Here is a 21,127-nt window from a genome sequence, read left to right on the forward strand (position 1 = left end):
AATCCACAAACATGCACACAATAACTTAAATCCCTGGGCGCCTGGTTAGCTCACCTGGTAGAGCGGGCGCCCATATATAGAGGTATACTCCTCGACGCAGCGGTTGCGGGTTTGACTCCGACCTGTGGCCCTTTGCTGCATGTCATTCCCCCTCTCTCTCTCCCCTTTCAAATCTAAGCTGTCCTATACAAATAAATGCCTAAAAAAAAATCTTAAAAAATAAATAAATAACTTAAATCCCACCACATTTCACCACAGAAGCTTGTCTGAGAGCTGTAGAGTTAAATGTAATCAGATAACACTGACACAGAGTTGTGGTAGTATCAGTAAAACTGGCAGTAATAGACTGAGAGGGCCTGATTAAAAATATCGAGCTTCCTGGGTTGTCTATGTACCAGTTACGTAAACTACTGAAATCATGAACCTTCATCAAAGCTAAACAGGATGTTATTTCAGATCAGTAAAGTTTCAGTTCACCTTTGAGATGAATCACTCTCACGACAAAACAACTCCCATTTGCAACCTGATCTCACACAAAATATGTGAAATGATCACATATTCTTACCGCAGTTTTAACACATTACATGCCACCAGCACGTAATGCGGTGTTAGGAGGCTGTGGTTATTTCACGTATTTTGTGAAATCCGGCTGCACATTTGGCAGTGGTTACACAGATTTTCACCATTCACTGCCTTTGAAACATCCATCTCCTGTCATTTGTTGGCAATTTGATCTGTGAAGATAGCCCTTACCAATTTCTTACAATATAGTTTATATAAAGAATATAGGACCCTGGGAACATAGGACACTGGAAACATCCAGTCTGTATGCTAAGCTATGCTGCAGGCTTTAGCATATTTAATGGGCAGACATGAGAGTGGTATCAGTCTTCTCATCTAACCCTAGGCAAGAAAGCAAATTTGGGAATACAATTTCCCAAAATGTCGAACTATTAAGTTTTTAGCAAGCGTTACTCAAACAGGAAAAAACTACATTTGTTGCAGCCTATTTTCAGCAGCACACACATTTAGTGATGTAATGAGTATTTGGGGCAGCAGGATGGTGTATGTGGGATTAAGTCAAATTAAATCACATAAAAAGTGAGGAGGATCAGTCCAGGTGAGTTGCATGATGTAGCACGTAGGGTAAGGTTAATATTCACTGAACTGTGGTGAAGGCTTTGAATGCAGCTCATTCTTATCCCCTTGTAACACTGAGTAAGTTAACACTCTGGCCTAAAGCTAAGAGACACACTCTTTCTTCATGAATAATGTTAGAAAACACAACCATTTTTAACCTCGACAGAATAGATTTTCAGTTGGCGGCATGGTTTGCCGTCGGGAAGGTTGTTCTAAATGTTTCAGTAAATATTTTATTTTCGCTGAGGTCTTTCCTGTTTAATATAAAGATAGGAACTCAGAAAGTATTTATGTGTGGGAGCAAGTGTGCATTCTCCAGTTGTGTCTATGGAGAATTCAAGTGAAAATGTGTGGGCACACTTCTGAGGGAAACATTGTTTGTGTAAATGTGTCTGCAGTGGGGGCTAGACATATCTTCGAGGAAAAATAGAATTTCAGCTATCCTTCTCTTTTTTTCTCCTGGCTACATCTGTTCATTTATCTCTTTTTCTTCATTCTATGTTCATCTATATACTTATCTCTATCTTACTTACATGTTCTTCCCTTTTCTCATGTCTGTGGCATTTACTCCTCCCTATACATCCATTTCTGTCTTATGTCATCTCTTTCACGTTAATTATGCATCCCATCCTTACATCTCTTCTTTTAGAAGTTTGTTTTTCCAGAGCTGCTTGTCACTTCTCTTTTCCTGTTGTTTAGATGATACTGAAATTAACCTGTGTGTGTGTGTGTGTGTGTGTGTGTGTGTGTGTGTGTGTGTGTGTGTGTGTGTTTTACACCGGTCAATAAGGGTTTTCAAAGTGTGACACTTCCCCCAAATTGCAAAACTGGCACTATTAAAAGTATGCCAAATTACCTATTAGCGGCCTATTTTTGCAATGTACCCATGAATGTATAGACAACTATCATTGGATTGCTTTGATACTAAAGAACACGTAAATGATTCTCAGGAAAGTTGTGAATTCATAAGGAGCGCCTATGATTTGTAATCGGAAGCAAATAATGAGTTTATCAGTGTCACAGTCACAGTGAATCTAAACATATTTGGAATGTATCATGGCATTTGACTGAGTTATGGCTACAAGAAGGAGTAGGATGACACATGCCTCTCCCTCTGCTTCTATTCTTCAACTCTTCCGTGCTCTTGCGCAGTTTGCAGAGTAGATCAAAACTACGATCTACGATAGCACCATTTTTGTAAGAGTAGGTGTAGGTGTTTTCGAAGAACATATTGGAAAATAGTAAGGAAGTACATTTCATTAAGTCTGCTTTGGAATTAATGAATAAATAACATAAAATACTTACAGATAAGTGCTGTGACAAACAGATGCATGAAAAGAGACATAAATTCAATCAAGCCAAATAAATAAAGACACTGTAAAGAAGAAATGAAGATGTGAAATACATGAAAATGAAACAAAACAAATATAGCTTACAACAAAGGGATTTGAAAAAAAAACAAAAAACAAACAAACAAATAAAGCGAAATAAAATCAAATGCTTATGTGATGTTTATCACACCATCCTGGAGACAGTTTAGGCTCAAAAACATTTTTTTTCAGTCACCTGGCATCGGTCCAGTTGTACTTTGAGTGTTTCTGGTTCAGATGCTGGAGGCGCCTGGACTTTGAGCCAGTTCTCACTGCTGTCCACAGCTTGCTCACACTGCTCATATAAGCTGTAGAAGACCAGCACCTGCAGGACACACACACAGTAACACATTTTGAATAAAGATGAAAAATGCCTCTCTCACACAGACACAAGGAAACACCCACACAGCATCTGTTTTCTTTCATAAAAAAACTCTTTTCTAGCTTGCAGAAGAGCTGCATGATAAGTCAGAATGACATACCTGTGATAACCTGAGAGTGAGTCATATCACATTGAAATTCTAACTCTACCCGGGTAGATGTATAGTAGATTTGTGCTATTTTAACTTGCCTCTTGGACACCTTCAGAGGCAATATGGTATACACCATATGTTTCAAGTACAGAAAAAACATGGTTTATAGTGACACCTATTGGCCCATCTGTAGAGCATCCTGTCCACAATACAAGAAAGATTTGTCACATAGCTTTCATTAAAGCAGACAAAATTGAGCAACTAGTATTTTGAATGAAGACATTCTAAAACAACTTTTTAAACCATTTTTCCCCACGTAAATATGAACACATATGGTGAATTATAGCAGACAATATAATAATACAAAAAACAATTACACATATACTGTTACTGAGATAAATTCCACTAAGAGTTGGTCCTGCCTATTTCACATGCCTCTGGGCACTGAACTGTAAAACGGCTTCAATATATAATACAACAAATCAATAAAAATAAAGGAACATTTTACACCTCAAGATCACTTTAGGAGTCATGTTGATTACTATGCAGCTTGTTAAAACAGTACAGTAATGTCTTCTGTGGCTCTTGTGTGGAGCTTGACCCATACTAGGGACTAAAAAGTCAGGATAATTCTGTCTCTGCTGCACATATTTTGACGATTCTTTTTTAAATCTGTCTCTAATCCTCAACATTATAATACTAAATAGCTGGAGTACAGATTTAAAATGTAGTTGTTCATTTTTCACGTCATTTGTCATTATTATTACAATACCATAAAGATGAATATGTCCGCGCAGGTGATTTTCATCACTTTCTGGAGTGAAATATTTGAGAAAGACGAGGTGCTATAAACATAACTTATATAATACTGAACTTAGTGAGTGCAGCTTAATTACAGTAGGCTACTCCGGTAAAAAAAAGAAAAGAAAAACATGTATTGTATGGGTGTGTACCTTTGTCTGGTAAGCCAGCCATGCCAGCCTGTCTGCCAACAGGGCACAGAATCCCACCCAGCGCTGGTTCAGCTGCTCCGCTGCCTGGGCAATGTCATCAGCACGACTCCCTTCTGGGGGGGGGGGGGGGCATACATAGAAAGAGAGGGACTGTCACACACACAGACACACAGACACACACATACTCAGTGATACATGCTTCACAGTCCACATGGACACGATTGGTCTCTCTATAGGGGACAGACATAAATACACACTCACTCCATGAACACAAAATGTGGTGAATGTCATCTGTAGGAGAGGTGAGACATCAATATTCTGCACAATATTCTGAGCTTCAAAACCATTTTATTGGCCTGCTCACTAAACACAGAGACACATACACACATCTTACTGTGCATTCACGCTCACTGCCGTCATTTTTTAAATGTAAATAGCCAATTCAAAAGACACATAAGTCCAGTGTCCGGAAAATGAAAACCTCCAGGAGGGAAAAATCAATGCTAAAGTTGTACAAAGATGGATTCATGCTCCTGCCTCTAAAAGGGCAAACTGAAGCCCATCGGTTGGATGATAATTGGACCTGGAAGGCAGCATCCTGGCTTGCATGTCTCAAGATTGCTTCTTCTTCCTGTAATCGTACCTCCATTAGGTTCCATTTACAGTACATGTCAAGCATTTGGCTGATGCTGTTTTTTTGCATGGAGCTGAGGGTCACAGACAGGTGAGGGAAGTCAGAAGTATTGAGAGATGAAATAACACATTGCTGGCTTTGTCTTTTCATGGGATCTGTTAATAATGACAAAAATATAGAATAACACCATTCTTTTTTTACTTAAAGCTTTAGTGCGTAACCTTTTGATATTAATGAACGTCCATTACATTCAAGCCATTGCCAAATGAGTTGCTACAAAGCTAATGACTATCAGCTCCACACAACTCTCTCTGTATTTCTCAGAATGGCTATGTTCAGAAGATTGTGTCGTCCGGTGACTTTCCCGCGTAGAAGCTCGAGTGAAGATAATTACCTCTTCTGAAGAGGCCATCATGTTTTTTTTATTCTTCCGTGTCCTTGCATACTAGCAACTGCGTGGAGGAGGGGTGGTGGTGCGAGCGCGATCACGGAAGGCTGTATCATGTGGACCGCCGACAGTGTTGTTGTCATTACTTAGAATTCCTCATGGGGTAGACAGAAACTATGCACTATAGCTTTAAAATGTGCTTGTTTGTTTATTGAATTTCTGGGAACGCTCATACGCTTTATTAAGATTTTTTTCCAGGTCATGTAATTGATTATTTGCACACAAAGTCATTGATAAAAAAAAAATCTCTACTACACACACCATTAAGTTGAGCAATGTTCTGGCATGTTCTGTTTGGATAGTGGTTAGAGCAGTAAAAGTGAAAAGTATAAATTGAGTGTTTCTGTGGTTTCAGAAGCCTCAACAATTGCACAAGGACAGAGGAGAGGACGAACAAGAAGAAACATCTCTCTCTTTCGGTCTGTTCCTCTCTCTATCAGTGTTTCTATGGAGACAAGGGGAAAGGGGGGGACAGGTGGAGGCGTTGCCATGGGGACAGACAGGGTGTGTGCGTGCGTGTGTGTGTATGCATGTGAATGAGTGTGTGTAAGTGTGAGAGTGCACGTTACCCTGCTCGACCAGGGTCTGCGCTGTACGTGTTGCTTCCTGAAGCTTTCGGTATTTCTCTGGCCGCTCTCTTTCTATCACCTTTGGCAAAGAGAAAGAGAGGTAGGGAGAGAGAGTGATGGGGCAGAGTACGAGATAGGAAGTTAAAGGACAAGAAACAGCAAAATAAAAAGAATGATAGGCAGATAGCAGGAGAATTATTATTAATTACAAAGAAAGATCAATGTCCAATTCAACAGGCTATTACTTCCAAGGAATAAGAACTCCTGTAGCTTTCATAAATCGCAGACCATATTCGGCTGCGACAACCTCAGCATGACTGGTCATTTTTTAAAACAACAGAAGGTTTTGATGAGAACAGATAGCTTATTGATCATTTTAAAGCCTAATTCTTGAAAGTGTAACATTTCAGCAGGAAATGGTTTATACTCTGTCAAAAGGAACAGTTCAACATTTTCTACAACAACTAAAAGGAAGCCCACAGGACTTAATGTAAAAATTGTGGAGGAAGTGTTTCATTCAGGGCAGCTTACAGTAACATCTTTCAGAGAAAACATGAAAATAGAACACCTACATAACACAACTCTTGTTAAACTGAGATGTAATCAAACCTGGAATGCTGCAGAAATATGGCATGCGCTGTTACCACTATCAAGGCATTCCAACTGTTTTTAAACTTTGTTTTTTGTGTACAGGTTAAACAAACAAGATATACGTTTTCATATGTTTTCACCTTTGGCCAGAGCCAGGTTAGCAATTTCTCCTTATATCCAGTGTTAATGCTAAGCTAAGATAAATGACTGCTGGCTCTAGTATTTACAGTAGTGTACGGACATAGTAGTAGCAATTTTTTTGGCTGTCTGCAAGAAAATAAAAAAGCTTATTTCCCTTTGTGACCTGCTCCTTTAAATAGTGTTTTTTTTTTTCTTAATACATTGTATTGTAATTGTCTTTCTAATAGAGAGATCCTATACCTTTAGCATGTAAAAAGAATAAAATCTAGACTCATTTTGCATCCTAATATTGTGTTCTGGAAGGTTTTAATGCTGTTTCTCATAAAAGCTGCTGCAGATAGTCAAGGTGACAGCAAAGTTAAAGAGACAACCAAGATCAGAGGACATTTTGAAGAATCTGTTTACATACAGTAAAATTCACGAGTGTGCATCTATTATCCAATTGCATGCATTATGTAGTTAAGTTTTATATCTTATATCTTGTTCACAAACAGTGCTTAAAAGCTTCATACAGTGTTTGTGATTTGTGATTGTTGAGTGTTAAACCAATTTATTATTCATGATTTGTTAGCACATTTACAAATGTGGACTAACAGTCACAACAGTTTTTGTTGTGCCTAATCTACAGCTTTAATTGTTTATCATTAACAATCCCTGCATTGGCGCTTTGTGAGTCATTTCTAAGCGTTATCTATTCAGTGTTTTTTTCTGATTAATTATAATAACATATTGTATTTATATAAGTGAATGTATATAAAGATTGTTCTGCCTCTAATTTCAAGTTGTAGCAAATGTTTTGAGTCAAGAACAAGCACTTTAGAAAATATAATATGGTAAGTGAGTTAGTACGGTGTTTAAATTTAATGTTAAGCTATGGCTCTCAATATTTACAAAATGTCATATATATGCTTAATTTGATTAATTTAAAGAGGTTCAGACCAATATTTTTATATGAACAATGGGTTGAATTATTATATGTAATGTGAAAGCGGTCAGTTGTAGTGATGAGGCCATGACCAATCAGCAGCCAGACAGAAACGTGAATGAACTGTGAATGTGCATACAACCAATCACTGATCCCCATTGTTTGTCTGGGCAACTCTTTCACCTTTGCTTTTATTTTTAATCATTTAACTTGACAATTTAAGTTCTTTTTTTCTTCTTTCAAAATACAGAGTTTACAAGAGTGATTTTATTACAGTGTCTGGATTTTCTCCAATGAGCACGTTCATGCATGCACCATTGGCGTAGGATGGGGGACAATTATTTCAGTGCTTAGCATACCTACAGAGCGCACATTGAACACCATGGACGTCATAAACAAAGCATTATCATTGCAGCTCTTTAGAAAAGAACGACTTTCTCTTCGGCACAACAGCTAAGCGTGAGCATAATGACAGGTTCTGTTAGAAAGAGCTACAGCAGCCTTAACAACGATTTTTTTGTTGAATAAAAAATACAGATAGCAATTGTTTTTTAACAGCCATGACATACATGACTAAACCTCTGCATTCTCATCTTACGCATCACACTCCTCTGTTATGGTGTGGTGGCCATTTCAGTAGATTTACTCACTAACATTGTTGTGGAAACACAATAAGCATGGAAACTATATGCACACTTCCTGCATTACTGCATTACTTCAACTACTAAGTTACTCATCTAGTAAACTAGTATTCACATGAAATAAAACAATAAAACATTGAGACCATTCAGCAAAGCACACTGGGTAATAACAAATTGACAACACTGGTTGCTATGGACTCTTCACTAGGCTTTCTCAGTCATTGGTTATTTTAGCATATAGGTAAAGCTGCCAAAGCTGAACGTTATCCAAAACTCCATTTCTCAGACGAGCGTCAATTTGGGAGCTTGCATGCTACTACTCCTTCCTTCTCAAATGCCTTGAAAAGGCTGTTGTTTATATATATGTAATATCACCGGGACCGAAAGGATATTTGAGTCGGGTATGGCTGCAGCCTGGAGACTCATGCCCTCCCGGCTTGGTGCAGTCTGCAAGCTTTGACTTTTCAAAATAAAAGCTTGTGTCTGATCCGTTATGTTTTCGTACGGTGTTTTGGATGTTTTGGAACTAAACAGTACGGCAATCATGCTAATATATATAATTATTATTTTAATTGTGGTGAAAACCAGGACAATTTTGTAGTAGTGGAGATTTTAGTGTTTTAAAGATATTTGTCAGGACTACGGGACAATCCCTGACAAACTGGGACATCTGGTCACCATAATTTAGATGCATATTGATGTAATGTTAGCAGCTCAATACAAAAACACACCCACATCAATCACACACACATACTTGAAATAACTATATACATCAATATATAGAAATAAGTAATTATAAATGGTTCAGGGAGTGGTATGCATTAAAACAGTCACTGTTTGTGCTTTGAAACAGCTACAGCCATTACAGGGTTAAAAATGTCATCATGTTGCATGGGCTCATTTAAATGGTCTCCTTATTGACTAAAAGGGTAGGAGGGTCTCGTAACATAAAATTGTAACTGGCTGAAGCAAATGTCGATCAAAGCACCCGTGACCGAGATCGACTGCCAACCTATCATTGGGCTTTCCGCTGGCTATCTTTGGCTCCCGGGATCGGATTGGCTTAGGAGAGGTCTTGTTTGCTTCGCAAGACTTCAGAGAATATAATGGATGCCCTCATTGGCTGTTAGAGGTCTAGCGTGAGGAGAGTAGGCCTGGCAAACTCGATTCCTTTTAAGGATTCAGGTTATTCTGAGTCACTCACTAAACTGATCCGGGTTGTGCGAGTCACTTGAGTCAGTATTGTATGCTACATCCAAGGCGAGCTTTTGCTTTGGATAAAATGCCATGTTTTTATTTAGAATCTTTTTATTTGGAAAACATTATATCCATAAATGTAAATGGTCTGAAAGAAAACCGAAAATTCATTTAAAAATGACATGAAATTATATTTTGAAACTTTAATAGGACTGACAAATAAGAAAGCCATCCAGACTCTGAACATTTACAATGACTTACAACCTCATTAATGTAAATTCCATGTGCCCCTTTTTCATGTATGTATGCATTTAATGTTTTCAACGTGTATGTGTATCTGTACTTGAATAATAAATGTTATAACGAAAAAAAAAAAAAAAAAAAAACATGAGTTGTCGGCGAGGCGAGCTTACAATGTTTCGGACTGTCTGCTCGACCTAATTGCATTTTAATATACTACATTTATACACCAAACCTACAGTAGGCTTAGCCAGGCTACGTGCAGAACATTGTATGTTATTTCAGAAGTGAAAGAATGGCTTTTGTTGTGGATTTGCTTTACTCTGAGCTCAAGGAGAGACTTCACTCGCTCGTCTGAGTCAGATCCACTCATATAGCCAGCTGATTCGCGCGAGAACTCATGAATCACCGACAACTCACGAGCCCTCGATGACTCGTGAGTTCTTGAGTGAATCCCATGGTCTGCGAGCTTCCAGCTCTGAATCTGTGGGTCGGGACTGTCTCTCTGCTCACTCAGTCGCTTGAGTTGACTTGTGGAGTTGCTGTTGCCTACGAAATTGTAAGTTATAAAGCTTTTTGCAGCTAAGATGGCTAGGACTAGTAGAAGCTAATGTTGCAAGAGGTTTGTGTGTGGCGCTGTTATCATTTTAAATTGAATTGTAGTAGGACTCAACTGAACCGGGTTAATGATACTAGAGACTTGCGATTCGTGAGTCAATTTAAAGACTCGGGTTAAAGATCCGAGTGAATCACGACTTGAACATGTTTAGAGGAGAGAGACGTGATACACAGTCAGGAAATGAAAAATTGTTCGGCCAGAAACTTCAAGATTGTGAAGCGAACAGCTCATTTTGGATAAAATGGCTTGAATATTCCATTTCCTTGGACTGTTTGCGAGTTATGAAAAAAAAGTTTTTGGGACTATATCACCGTTGTGGATAAAGGGAGAATGAAAAAGGTATGAATACACACTTGACTCTCGACACTAGCTGCACAGTCTACTTCTGTATTTCTTTATTTTCTTTAACTTGATTACAGTTGTATGACTGACATAAAGCATCTTATGCTTTGTGTGTGGGCTTAATTAAATCATGAGAGGCTAAGCTTTCAATTGTTGTGTCGCATGACCGTATATTTTGAAGATTTAATGTTTTAAAGTTATAACGAAGTTCATGAGTGGAGGTAACAGCGACGCCACGTGGGGCGTGTTCTTAACTATATACTATATATTATTATATATACTTTATTTCAGTTAGCCTAATAGCTAACTGAGATAAGATCCATACCAATGCAAATCAAACCAGCTATTAGGCTAACTGAAATAAAACCATGCCAAAAATTGGTGTCCTTAAAAGGTTGGATTTTTCCTCATTTTTTTAATTAAGGCATTAATTAATTTCCAAAAGATGATTTTTTTTATTCCTCTTTTAGTCAACTTTAGCATGGGTATGAATACCTATGAGCAGCACTGTATATATATATATAAATTATTTAGCTACTTTCCATTTAAATTTGTTGGCAACGCTTCACCAAACAGCAAACAAAGTTAGAAACTAGCAAGAGAACACAGCATTTTAGCAGCAAAGAGACAGATATGTTTCTTATGAGTTGGTACAGACCAAAACAGAGCAAAAAATAGAGTCAATATTTGACATACATTCATCATCTGGACACAAACACAACTCCAAATGAATGATAATGTTGCCCTGTGTCTGCTGAATATTTCTTACCCACCTGTGTGATGGAACCTTATTATTTCAGCATCACAGGTCTACTGGGCATGACACACATAGAGTGCTTTTACCTGGACTTTGTCATGCAGCTCCTGAATGCTGCCATCCTTACGTGACACAGAGAACTCGGGGCTCTGTAGGATGGCCTCACCCCGGGTCATGTAGCTGTGGACCTCTGTGAAGTCAACGTCAAACCTGATGACACAAACACAAACATGCATTTGGCAATATTACTTGCTGTGCTTAAATTGTTGAGCAAAAAAGATACTTGTTGCTGTGGCTTTCTATGAAAAGTACATTTTTAAGATTGCATCCTTAATTGTTCCTGTTAACTCTAAATTATTTAATTTGCAGATTGCTTAGTACTTCACAGTGATAACATTAAAAGTCAGATTTAGCATTTTCCTCACATGTATTTTAAACAGCAACTTGAATCTCTACACAGTACCCTAAAAGTAGAAATAAAAAATGTAATTAAAGCTACAAGCAGCGTTGGACAGGCCCTTGCGCCTCTGCACACGTCGGGGTTACTGGCGGACGCCGCTCCTTGCGACCGTGCATTTGCGTGGCACTCAGACACCGCAAATCGTCACCAATGAAAAGGGAACTCCCTGCTGAGTTCAATGATACCTCACATAAGACTCTACCTTAAACGGGTCACCAGTTATGAAAGGGGGCGTGGCTTAAGCATAGGGTGGCGGGCCAAACCATGACCAATGAATAAGGAAGTCTCTGCTGAGTTCATTGATACCGCACATAAGACTCTACCTTAAACGGGTCACCAGTTATGAAAGGGGGCGTGGCTTAAGCATAGGGGGGCGGGCCAAACCATCACCAATGAAGAAGGAACTATCTGCTGAGTTCAATGACACCTCACACAAGACTCTACGTCATACAGTTCATTAGCTGTGAAAGGGGGCAAGGCCAAATCATAGGGTGGCGGGGCAAACCTTTACCAATAAAAAAGGAACTATCTGCTGAGTTCAATGATACCTCACACAAGACTCTACCTTAAACGGTTCAAATGTTATGAAAGGGGGCGTGGCCTGAGTAAGTGGGCGTAGTTAAAGTATAGGGGGCGGCTCAGTATCACATGTAGACCACACATTATAAATCGGATGATGTTTGTCATGTAAGGCTGATTTCCTGTTGCCAGCGGGGGGCGCTATGACCAAAATTCAATATTGGCCTGTATATGTCCTCAGGCCTGGACTCTTGTTGATTGTGGGAAATTTCAAGCAGATATGATAATGTACACTGTAGTTACAGCCACTTTCTCGTTCATCACTAACACACAAAATGGCCGCCATGCCACGCCACGCCCACACCATTTGACGAAATGTTTTTCTTTTAATAACTTTTCATCTTTAAGGTGTTGAGATGGGACAGACCAAATTTGAAGTCCATCGGATGGAATCTCTAGGAGAAGTTCATTAAAGTATAGCATCTTGACTTTTAGGCCTACTTCCTGTTGCCACTAGGGGGCGCTATGACTTTGAGTCAATTTTGTCCGGTAAATGTCCTCAGAGTTAGAGTCTTATGAATCATGAAAAGTTTTGAGCCAACTGGACAATGTACTCTTGAGTTACACCCACTTCCTGTTTCGATGGCGAAATGCACAAAATGGCCACCCCGCCACAGCCATGCCCTATAACGAAAAGTTTTTCTTTTAATAACTTTTCACCTCTAAGGTCTTAAGATGAAACAGACCAAATTTGAAATTGATCGGATGAAATCTCTAGGGCGAGTTTGTTAAAGTATGACCAAAATCAAATGGACCAAATGGCCAAAATCGCACTAATTTGGAACTTTCAATTCAGAATGGCGGACTTCCTGTTGGGTTTAGGGTATGGCTCCAATGACGTTTTGTGTACGTCTTGTCATGCTACATATGTGTACCAAGTTTCATTAGTCTATGTTAAACGCACTGCAGGGGCTCAATTTTTTTTTAACTTTGTAGGGGGCGCTTTTTTGTGCGCCTACTCCCGAAACCATTAAAGCAGCCATATTTTGCTCATTTTCAGGTTCATAATTGTATTTTAAGGTTGTACCAGAATAGGTTTACATGGTTTAATTTTCAAAAAACACCATATTTTTGTTGTACTGCACCGCTCTCTCTCACTGCTGCAGCTCCTCTTTTCAGCTGGTCTCTGTTTTAGCTACAGAGTGAGACCTCTTTTCTTTTTCTTCTTCTGTACTATCTTTGATTGCACTGCACATGCCCAGTAGCTCAGATGTAGATCATGTCAGCTAGCTAGCTCCATAGACAGTAAAAGAAAGGCTGTTTCTACAACTTCGGTCAGTTACAAGGCAGGATTAGCTGGGAGACTTCTAAATGAGGGCGCACATGTAAGTAGTTCTTTTGTAGATTATGGTGAACTTGTGTGCGTTGTAGCAGTGCTTTGCTATTGAGAATGAGGTAGCATGCTAGCGTTAGCATATATGAGCTACGAGCTAATGGTTGCGGTTAGCCTGCTCGTTTTCGTTCCGATTTTGAACAGCTCACCCAGAGACTGAAGGCAGGACACATTCAGAAACCGTATCTCACTCTAAACACCATGGATGGATTTTTTTCAAAGTTTGTATGTGTGTGGAAGCACCAGAGACACAACAGATCACCCCAAATCCCAGAAAAAGTGATTTTTTCATAATATGGGCACTTTAAAATACATACATTTTCACCAGACTTGATGCAACCGACAATTTTGGTGAGTTTTTGAATATGTTAAGCCCCTCAAAAAGGCAATTCATTTGCCGGGACAAACAATAAGGGAGTTATAGGGCCAAACGCGTTTTGTTCTGCAGTAGCGCCACCTACTGGTGCATATGAGTAATTTTTTTGAATCTTTGCAATTTTCACCAGTTGTGACGTGTGCACATTTTTGTGAGTTTTCGTGCATTCTAACCCCCTCAAAAATGCAACGAAGGCATTGGAAAAATAATAATCTGACCGAAAACAATAGGGTCCTTGCAGTTTCACTGCTCGGGCCCTAATAATAATCTGACCAAAAACAATAGGTTCCTTCGCACTTTCGTGCTCGGGCCCTAATAATTCCTTCAGTTCCAATAGTGCCTTCGCCGCTGTCGCGCTTGGGCCCTAATTAAATACATTTAAAGTTAGTGGCCCTCAGGGGCGGATCTACAGGGGTGGCATAGGGTGGCAAATGGCACCCTAAAAGAAAGCCTTGCCACCCCTGCTGCCACCCCAGTTGGCAGCAACGAATTAAAAGTTATGGCCAATTTGACAATTTATGAGCGTGAATCTCCAATGTCCGACTGCAGTGAATGCAGCACGAGATGACGCCAGAGCGGCACGAGCCTGATTTGTTTGGAAAACTGAGTGGCGCAAAGCGAGGGAGCCAGGAGTCGTGAGGAAAGGAGACACAGGAGGAAAGAAGTCAAAACGGATTAACTATCTATCAAGAAATGAAATTATAACGAAAGCACAGTGCTAGCATAGTTGCGATGCTGATTTTGAGATGATAAAAATCAGGTTGAAGAACGTTATTTTGCTAACTATACATATAATGTTACTTAGGTCTGACGTTTGTTCTGTGTAAAGTAGGCTACAAAAGCTAATACTGATTCATCTGTCAAGGAAAACATTGTAAAATTACTTTTAATCTTACAGAAATGAAGAGGAAAGGTAGCATATGTAGTTTTTTCTCACCAAAGAGAAAGGCGAGATAAATATAAAATGAACAACTGAGCAAGGTAGATGAGGTGGAAGGAGAGAGAAAAGAGGTGGAAGGAGAGAGGGAAGACAAAGACGAGGTGGAGAGAAAAGGGCAACAGAAACGTGACAGAGATAGACTACAAGGCCGAGGCGACCAGGGACAGGAGGAGGTGGGAGAACACCACAGCGGTGAAGATATGGAGGGAGAGCATCACCAAGATGAGGAGGGAGAAAGCGAGAGACAAGATACCGTGCAGGGCTCAGACAGTGAAAGGAAAAGCAGAGTGCCTGGGCCATCACCAACGATCTCCAGTCGAGCTGGTCCACATGGTATGGAAATTGTTGCTGCATATACTAAGTTACATATGAATAAGAACAACAAATGACAAAGATGGACATTTTTATAAAATTTAAGAGACATTGCTTAGACATCAAATAAATATAAAAATTCATGTTTGCTTAAATATAAATAATTAGGGAAAGTTGTCAGTGTGAAAGTGTGATGAGATGGGGAGATGAGTTTTTATATTTTGTGTATAATGTATTTTAGATCTATTGCTTAGATTAAATTAAAAATTAAACAAATTAATCTAAAAATACTCTCCCAGGCTAAAATGTTAGTGTTTGTTAACACTGCTAAATGCTACCTGCAACGCTGCCTCTCTGACACAGTCAAAAACTGTTTGCTTCCCCTCTCACACATCTGCCACTCATCACCTGTGTCTTACCTTAATGCCTTTCCTGTGATAATGCCCCTTACTTCTATCATACTTCTATCTCCTATTAAGTGAGATCACATTGTATGGTCACTTATTCCTAATATGAACTGTTTCAAACGAAACCTCAAATGCAAGATATTGATTGCATGAGATTAAGTTTGTCTGCATGAGTTTGTAAATGGCAGCCTGTGCCCTTTTGTAGTGTGTACATACTATTTCTCATCAAACTGTGATAAAATTCAGTATATATACGTCTGCCATATGTTGCCACCCCTCAAAAATTCCTGCCCCCCTCTCGCCACCCCATAAATATTTTTCTAGATCCGCCCCTGGTGGCCCTCATTTACCAACCTAACGTAGAAACCAGCACAGATATGAACGCAGAAATCCTCTTACGACAGGCTTCACGTGTGATTCATTAAACGTTCGTATCATACCAATCAGAGCGTAAGAATGGTTGTACATTGATAAATGCAGCGGCTGGAAACAATCGTAATTTAAATATCACGCCCCAATATATTCTCGGTTTTGAGGCCTCGCCCCTACAATTTATAACATGGCGAGACTTAATCCGGCTAAGAAGCGGCACTTTTCAGAGGTGGAGATTGAAACTTTGATATCTCAGGTTCATTTACACTTACGTGTGTAGATTTGTCAGTCTGAAAACTGTTATTAAAGGCTGTAGAAATAATGCGGAATGGAAAGAGATCACTGATGCAGTGAACAGTGTTGCTGTGGTAAATCGGACTCCAGCTGAAGTTTATTTAATTTATACATCCTTGACGTATGCTATAGTCCCCATAGTAATATACAGGCTTATATTGCAATCTATTATGCCTACATGGTGTAGCCTACCTATATTTAAATAAACACACAGTAGCGGAGTTTATGCAATGTCTTTTATTAGGGCCCAAGCGCCGACAGCGGCGAAGGCCCTACTGTATGGAATGCCATTTTATTCAATATTAAATAAATGAATATAATTATATATATAAAACATAAATACATGAATAAATAAATAAATAAATATGCCTTTGAAATACATCATGAAATAAATAAATGAGGCAATAAATACATAAATAATTCAATAAATGTAAATATTCATTTAACAATTAATCAATTAGTTAAATAAATATATGAAAAGGTTTTACTTTTAATTATTTCATGGTACTTTTATTTCATAAGTCCACATTTATCTATTTCAAGAGACTTTTATTTCATAAGTCCACATTTATTTATTTCCATTTCTTATATGCAAATCAGGGGGCGTGGCTATCTATCACATTCAGAACAGTGTGAGACAAGGTGAATGGGACTTATATGGGACTATTTTTGTGGACAGCGGCAGAGTGGGACCAAAAAAATCTACCGGGAAATTTCGTAGGGGGGTGGGGGGCGGGGTGGGTTTCGGATGGGCCGGTGAATGAATGAACAACACACAGTACAGCAAGCAACCCAATCCCTTTTTTCCTTTTGAGTCTGACCATCTCAGCGCCACCTCTCCCTTTTATTTTTTGGCTTTTCATCATTAGACTCTCACTGATTCCCTATATTTCTGAAAATCCTAGACATGGTTCTGACCTGCACTTCCTTTGTGCTTTCTGATTAGCCTGTGTTTGTATTGAAATAAGAGGCTGCTGCGGCCCACCGCACGGGTTGAGCAGAGGCTGCACAGTTTGACCCGCGGGCAGCGGCCGCACACCAGGTTGCCGGATGGTGTTGCCAAGAACTTGCAAGCCCGCAAGTCTGAGAGACCTCCAGCTTACAGCGGGATCTCTGAGCATGACTGGTCGAGCGACGAGCTAGCGGCCCCGGCACGTGCCTGCTGGCTGTCGCCTCACTTCATGGAGCTTCTCAACTCCGAAAACTTTGAAGCAAATTGTCAATTTGCCATCAATTTTTCGCAAGACTGCCTATAATCAAAATCTAAACAGTTAATTTATCGCCTAAAACGTTGTCAGAAGTGAATTTAGTGATGAATAAGATGGCAAAAATTGTTAAAATTGTCCCGTTGTTGGTCTGTCTGTACCGGACACCCGACCCTCGTTGACCTAGATTCCTATGCTGAAAAGGGAACAGCGAAAAGACCCTGCCCTGAAGTAGTAGCTGAAAGAGTTCAGGAACTGCGACCAGAGGAACTTAAAAATCCCCAAATTGGTCCAGTCGGAACACGAGAAAAAAAGGATTCTAGGAATTTTATGTTCTAGGAACTGCAAAAATTCCTTCCTTCCTTCCGGAAAGCGGCTATTATCAGACCGGCAATCGCGGCACCAAAACACAACCGGCCCACCGGGAAAAGTCCTGACTCTCCCGGTTGCCACTCCGCTTACTATAGCCGCCGAGTTGTTACAGGAACGGATATAGGAAAAGTCCACTTCTAAACAGATCTACTCTCCCCCAAAACCGTGTTTTCCAATTGCATTCACACTGGCCAAGTGGCCATAGGGACTGGTAGGAGGGATAAGGGAGTGATGCAAGCACGGCAACGGTCTGTCCTCATTCATCTTGTTTCCTTCTTGCACAGCAGTCGTTTAGTTGGTGGTTCAGTTACCCCAGAATAGGTGACTGTGGGCTGGGTACAGAGCACCGCAAACTGCCGGTCGTGTTGCTCCGTCAGTTGAGCGGTAGTTGTGGTGGTCTAGTTACCCCAGAATAGGTGACTGTGGGCTGGGTACAGAGCACCGCGAACTACTGGTGGTGTTGCTCCATCAGGGTACAGAGCACGGCTCTGTTCTGAATGTGAGAGATAGCCACGCCCCCTGATTTGCATATAAGAAATGGAAATAAATAAATGTGGCATTAGGAAATAAAAGTCTCTTGAAATAAATAAATGTGGACTTATGAAATAAAAGTACCATGAAATAACTAAAAGTAAAACCTTTTAATATATTTATTTAACTAATTGATTAATTGTTATATGAATATTTACATTTATTTAATTATTTATGTATTTATTGCCTCATTTATTTATTTCAAGATGTATTTATTGCCTCATTTATTTATTTCATGATGTATTTCAAAGGCATATTTATTTATTTATTCATGTATTTATTCATTTATTTAATATTGAATAAAATGGCATTCCATACTATTGGAACTGAAGGAATTATTATTCCTTCATCCGGCAAATGAATCGCCTTTTTGAGGGGCTTAACATACTCAAAAACTCACCAAAATTGGTGGTCGCATGAATTCTGGTGAAAACTTACGTATTTTAAGGGTTTCAGGAATAGGCGCACAAAAATGGCTCGCTAGTGCCCCCTATAAAAATTAAAATTGAGCACCTGCAGTACGTTTAATGTAGACTCACGAAACTTGGTACACATATGAAGCATGTCAAGACATACAAAACACGTCATTGAAGCCATACCCTAAACCCAACAGGAAGTCCGCCATTTTGAATTGAAAGTTCGAAATTAGTGTGATTTTGGCCATTTCCACATGTCGTACTTTAACGAACTCCTCCTAGAAATTTCATCCGATCAACTTCAAATTTGGTCTGTGCCATCTTAAGATGTTAAAAATGAAAAGCTATTAAAAGAAAACCTTTTCGTCATAGGGCATGGCCGTGGCGGCGCGGTCATTTTGTGCGTTTCGCCATCGAAACAGGAAGTGGGTGTAACTTGAGTGTACATTGTCCAATTGGCTCGAAACTTTTCAGGATTCATAAGAGTCCAACCCTGACGACATCTAAAGGCCGATATTTACTCAAAGTCATAGCACCCCCAAGAGTCCAGGCCTGAGGACATTTATAGGTAAAAATTGACTTTTGGTCATAGCTGGCAACAGGAAGTCAGCCTTATATGACAAACATCATCCGATTTACATGAAACTTATAATGTGTGGTCTACATGTGATACAGAGCCGCCCCCTATATTTTAACCACGCCCACTTACTCAGGCCACACCCCCTTTCATAACATTTGAACCGTTAAGGTATACCCTTGTGTGAGGTATCAATGAACTCAGCAGAGACTTCCTTTTTTATTGGTAAAGGTTTGCCCCGACCCCTATGCTTTGGCCATGCCCCCTTTGACAACTAATGAACTGTATGATGTAGAGAGTTTCTTTTTGATTGGTAATGGTTTGACCCGTCCCCTATGCTGTAGCCATGCCCCTTTTATAACTTATGACCCGTTTGATGTACACCCTTGAGTGAGGTATCATTGAACTCAGCAGAGAGTTCCTTATTCATTGGTGATGGTTTGACCCGCGCCCCTATGTATAAGCCACGCCCCCTTTCATAACTGGTGACCAGTTTAAGGTAGAGTCTTATGTGAGGTATCAATGAACTCAGCAGAGACTTCCTTTTTTATTGTTAAAGGTTTGCTTCGACCCCTATGCTTTGACCACGCCAAATACATATATACACACAGTGAACTAAGTATAATAGTAGCCTATACAAATTAAAAAAAAAAGCATAACACAAACAAAACCAAATCTGAACTGAGCTACAGCATAATAAAGTATAATTTTAAATAAATTAATGAAAACTAATGAAAAGGAAATTGTATTCAAACATGGGAACTTTAATTTAGCCTAAAAGTACAAGCTTTAAAGTCATCTATGTAATCACTAAAAACTAACATAACAGCAGTGGTGGAACAAAGCATTCATATCCTTTTCTTAAAAGAGTACTCCAGATACTTGATATTACACATCCATAAAGTTGGGGACTTCCAAGAGACAGATTTTAAAAAGCAGTTTTTTGCTTAAGTCAGTCTTACGTAAAGTCAGCGTGAAAGTAGCCTTAGTCCCTAAGACTCAAGCTCCCAAAACACTGGATCCTATATTTCCCATAACCCAAGTCAATATATTCTTTTTGTTTGAAACTCCCTGCCTAATAAACACCCACAGCTTTCAAACTTCCTCGCTTTCAAACATTCCCCGAATTTGGATTTCTGTTATAAATTTGTAGTATTCAAGCAGAAGCTGAGACAACCCTGATGACATCACTATGACATCATCAGGGTTATAAATGTAGTGTAGTTAAAGGATTAAAGTCAAATTGAAATACGCAATACAGTTCCTTGAAGCTGTAAAAAAGTACTGTACTGACTTTCCACCACTGCATAACAGATCCTCTTCTAAGGTCACTTGCTTTAATACCTATTCTCTATTATTACATCACAAATACTTATTATCAGTATCTGCAGTAGCCTAATTTTGATCACCTACCTGCTGAGATAAGACAGTAGAAAGGGGTGCATGTAACTGAACATTTCACATAAGTTAGAAAAGAAATTTTGGATGTTATAATACTAAGAATTATTCAAAGTAGACTTCCTCAGTGAGTGAGGCAACACACACCTACCTTTTTCTGAGTTCAGAATCCACCACAACTTGTCTCTTCTTCTGTGGTGGCGGTGACTCTCGGGTCTGGCGCACAGCTGACACCTTCTCCCTTGTTGTCACCTTGGTAACGGTCGCTGTGACGGAGTGGGTCAGCTCAGACTGCTGGGCCACGCTGACAGCCGATGAGAGCTAAATGTGCACACACACCAAACAATACATTTAGACAAACTATAAGCAACAGCAGGCACTATGTCAGTTTACAAGGATCTGTCAAAGTCGTACAGATCCCAAATCCCCACTTGACGCACTCTCAGTCCTACACACACACACACACACATATACACACACACACACACACACACACACACACACACAGTGCAACA

General features: G+C 39.5%; 1 protein-coding gene across 22 annotated transcripts in view; it reads right to left on the reverse strand.

The window, feature by feature from the left end:
* dmd (dystrophin) overlaps positions 1 to 21,127 on the reverse strand; it is a 458,768-nt gene that overhangs the window by 226,899 nt on the left and 210,742 nt on the right. For 16 of the 22 annotated variants that reach the window (XM_035998529.1, XM_035998533.1, XM_035998536.1 and 13 more), the window contains 7 exons: positions 20,764 to 20,933; positions 20,628 to 20,663; positions 11,127 to 11,250; positions 5,588 to 5,666; positions 3,937 to 4,049; positions 2,707 to 2,835; positions 2,446 to 2,454 (listed from right to left, as the gene is read on the reverse strand). In XM_035998529.1, coding sequence (XP_035854422.1) covers positions 2,446 to 2,454; positions 2,707 to 2,835; positions 3,937 to 4,049; positions 5,588 to 5,666; positions 11,127 to 11,250; positions 20,628 to 20,663; positions 20,764 to 20,933 — 660 coding nt within the window. The remainder of the gene's footprint in view (positions 1 to 2,445; positions 2,455 to 2,706; positions 2,836 to 3,936; positions 4,050 to 5,587; positions 5,667 to 11,126; positions 11,251 to 20,627; positions 20,664 to 20,763; positions 20,934 to 21,127) is intronic. The other 6 variants (XM_035998526.1, XM_031291960.2, XM_035998539.1 and 3 more) reach the window with 3 other exon arrangements.

This window comes from Sander lucioperca, chromosome 24 (genome assembly GCF_008315115.2).
Source record: "Sander lucioperca isolate FBNREF2018 chromosome 24, SLUC_FBN_1.2, whole genome shotgun sequence".
Taxonomy (NCBI): Eukaryota; Metazoa; Chordata; class Actinopteri; order Perciformes; family Percidae; genus Sander; species Sander lucioperca.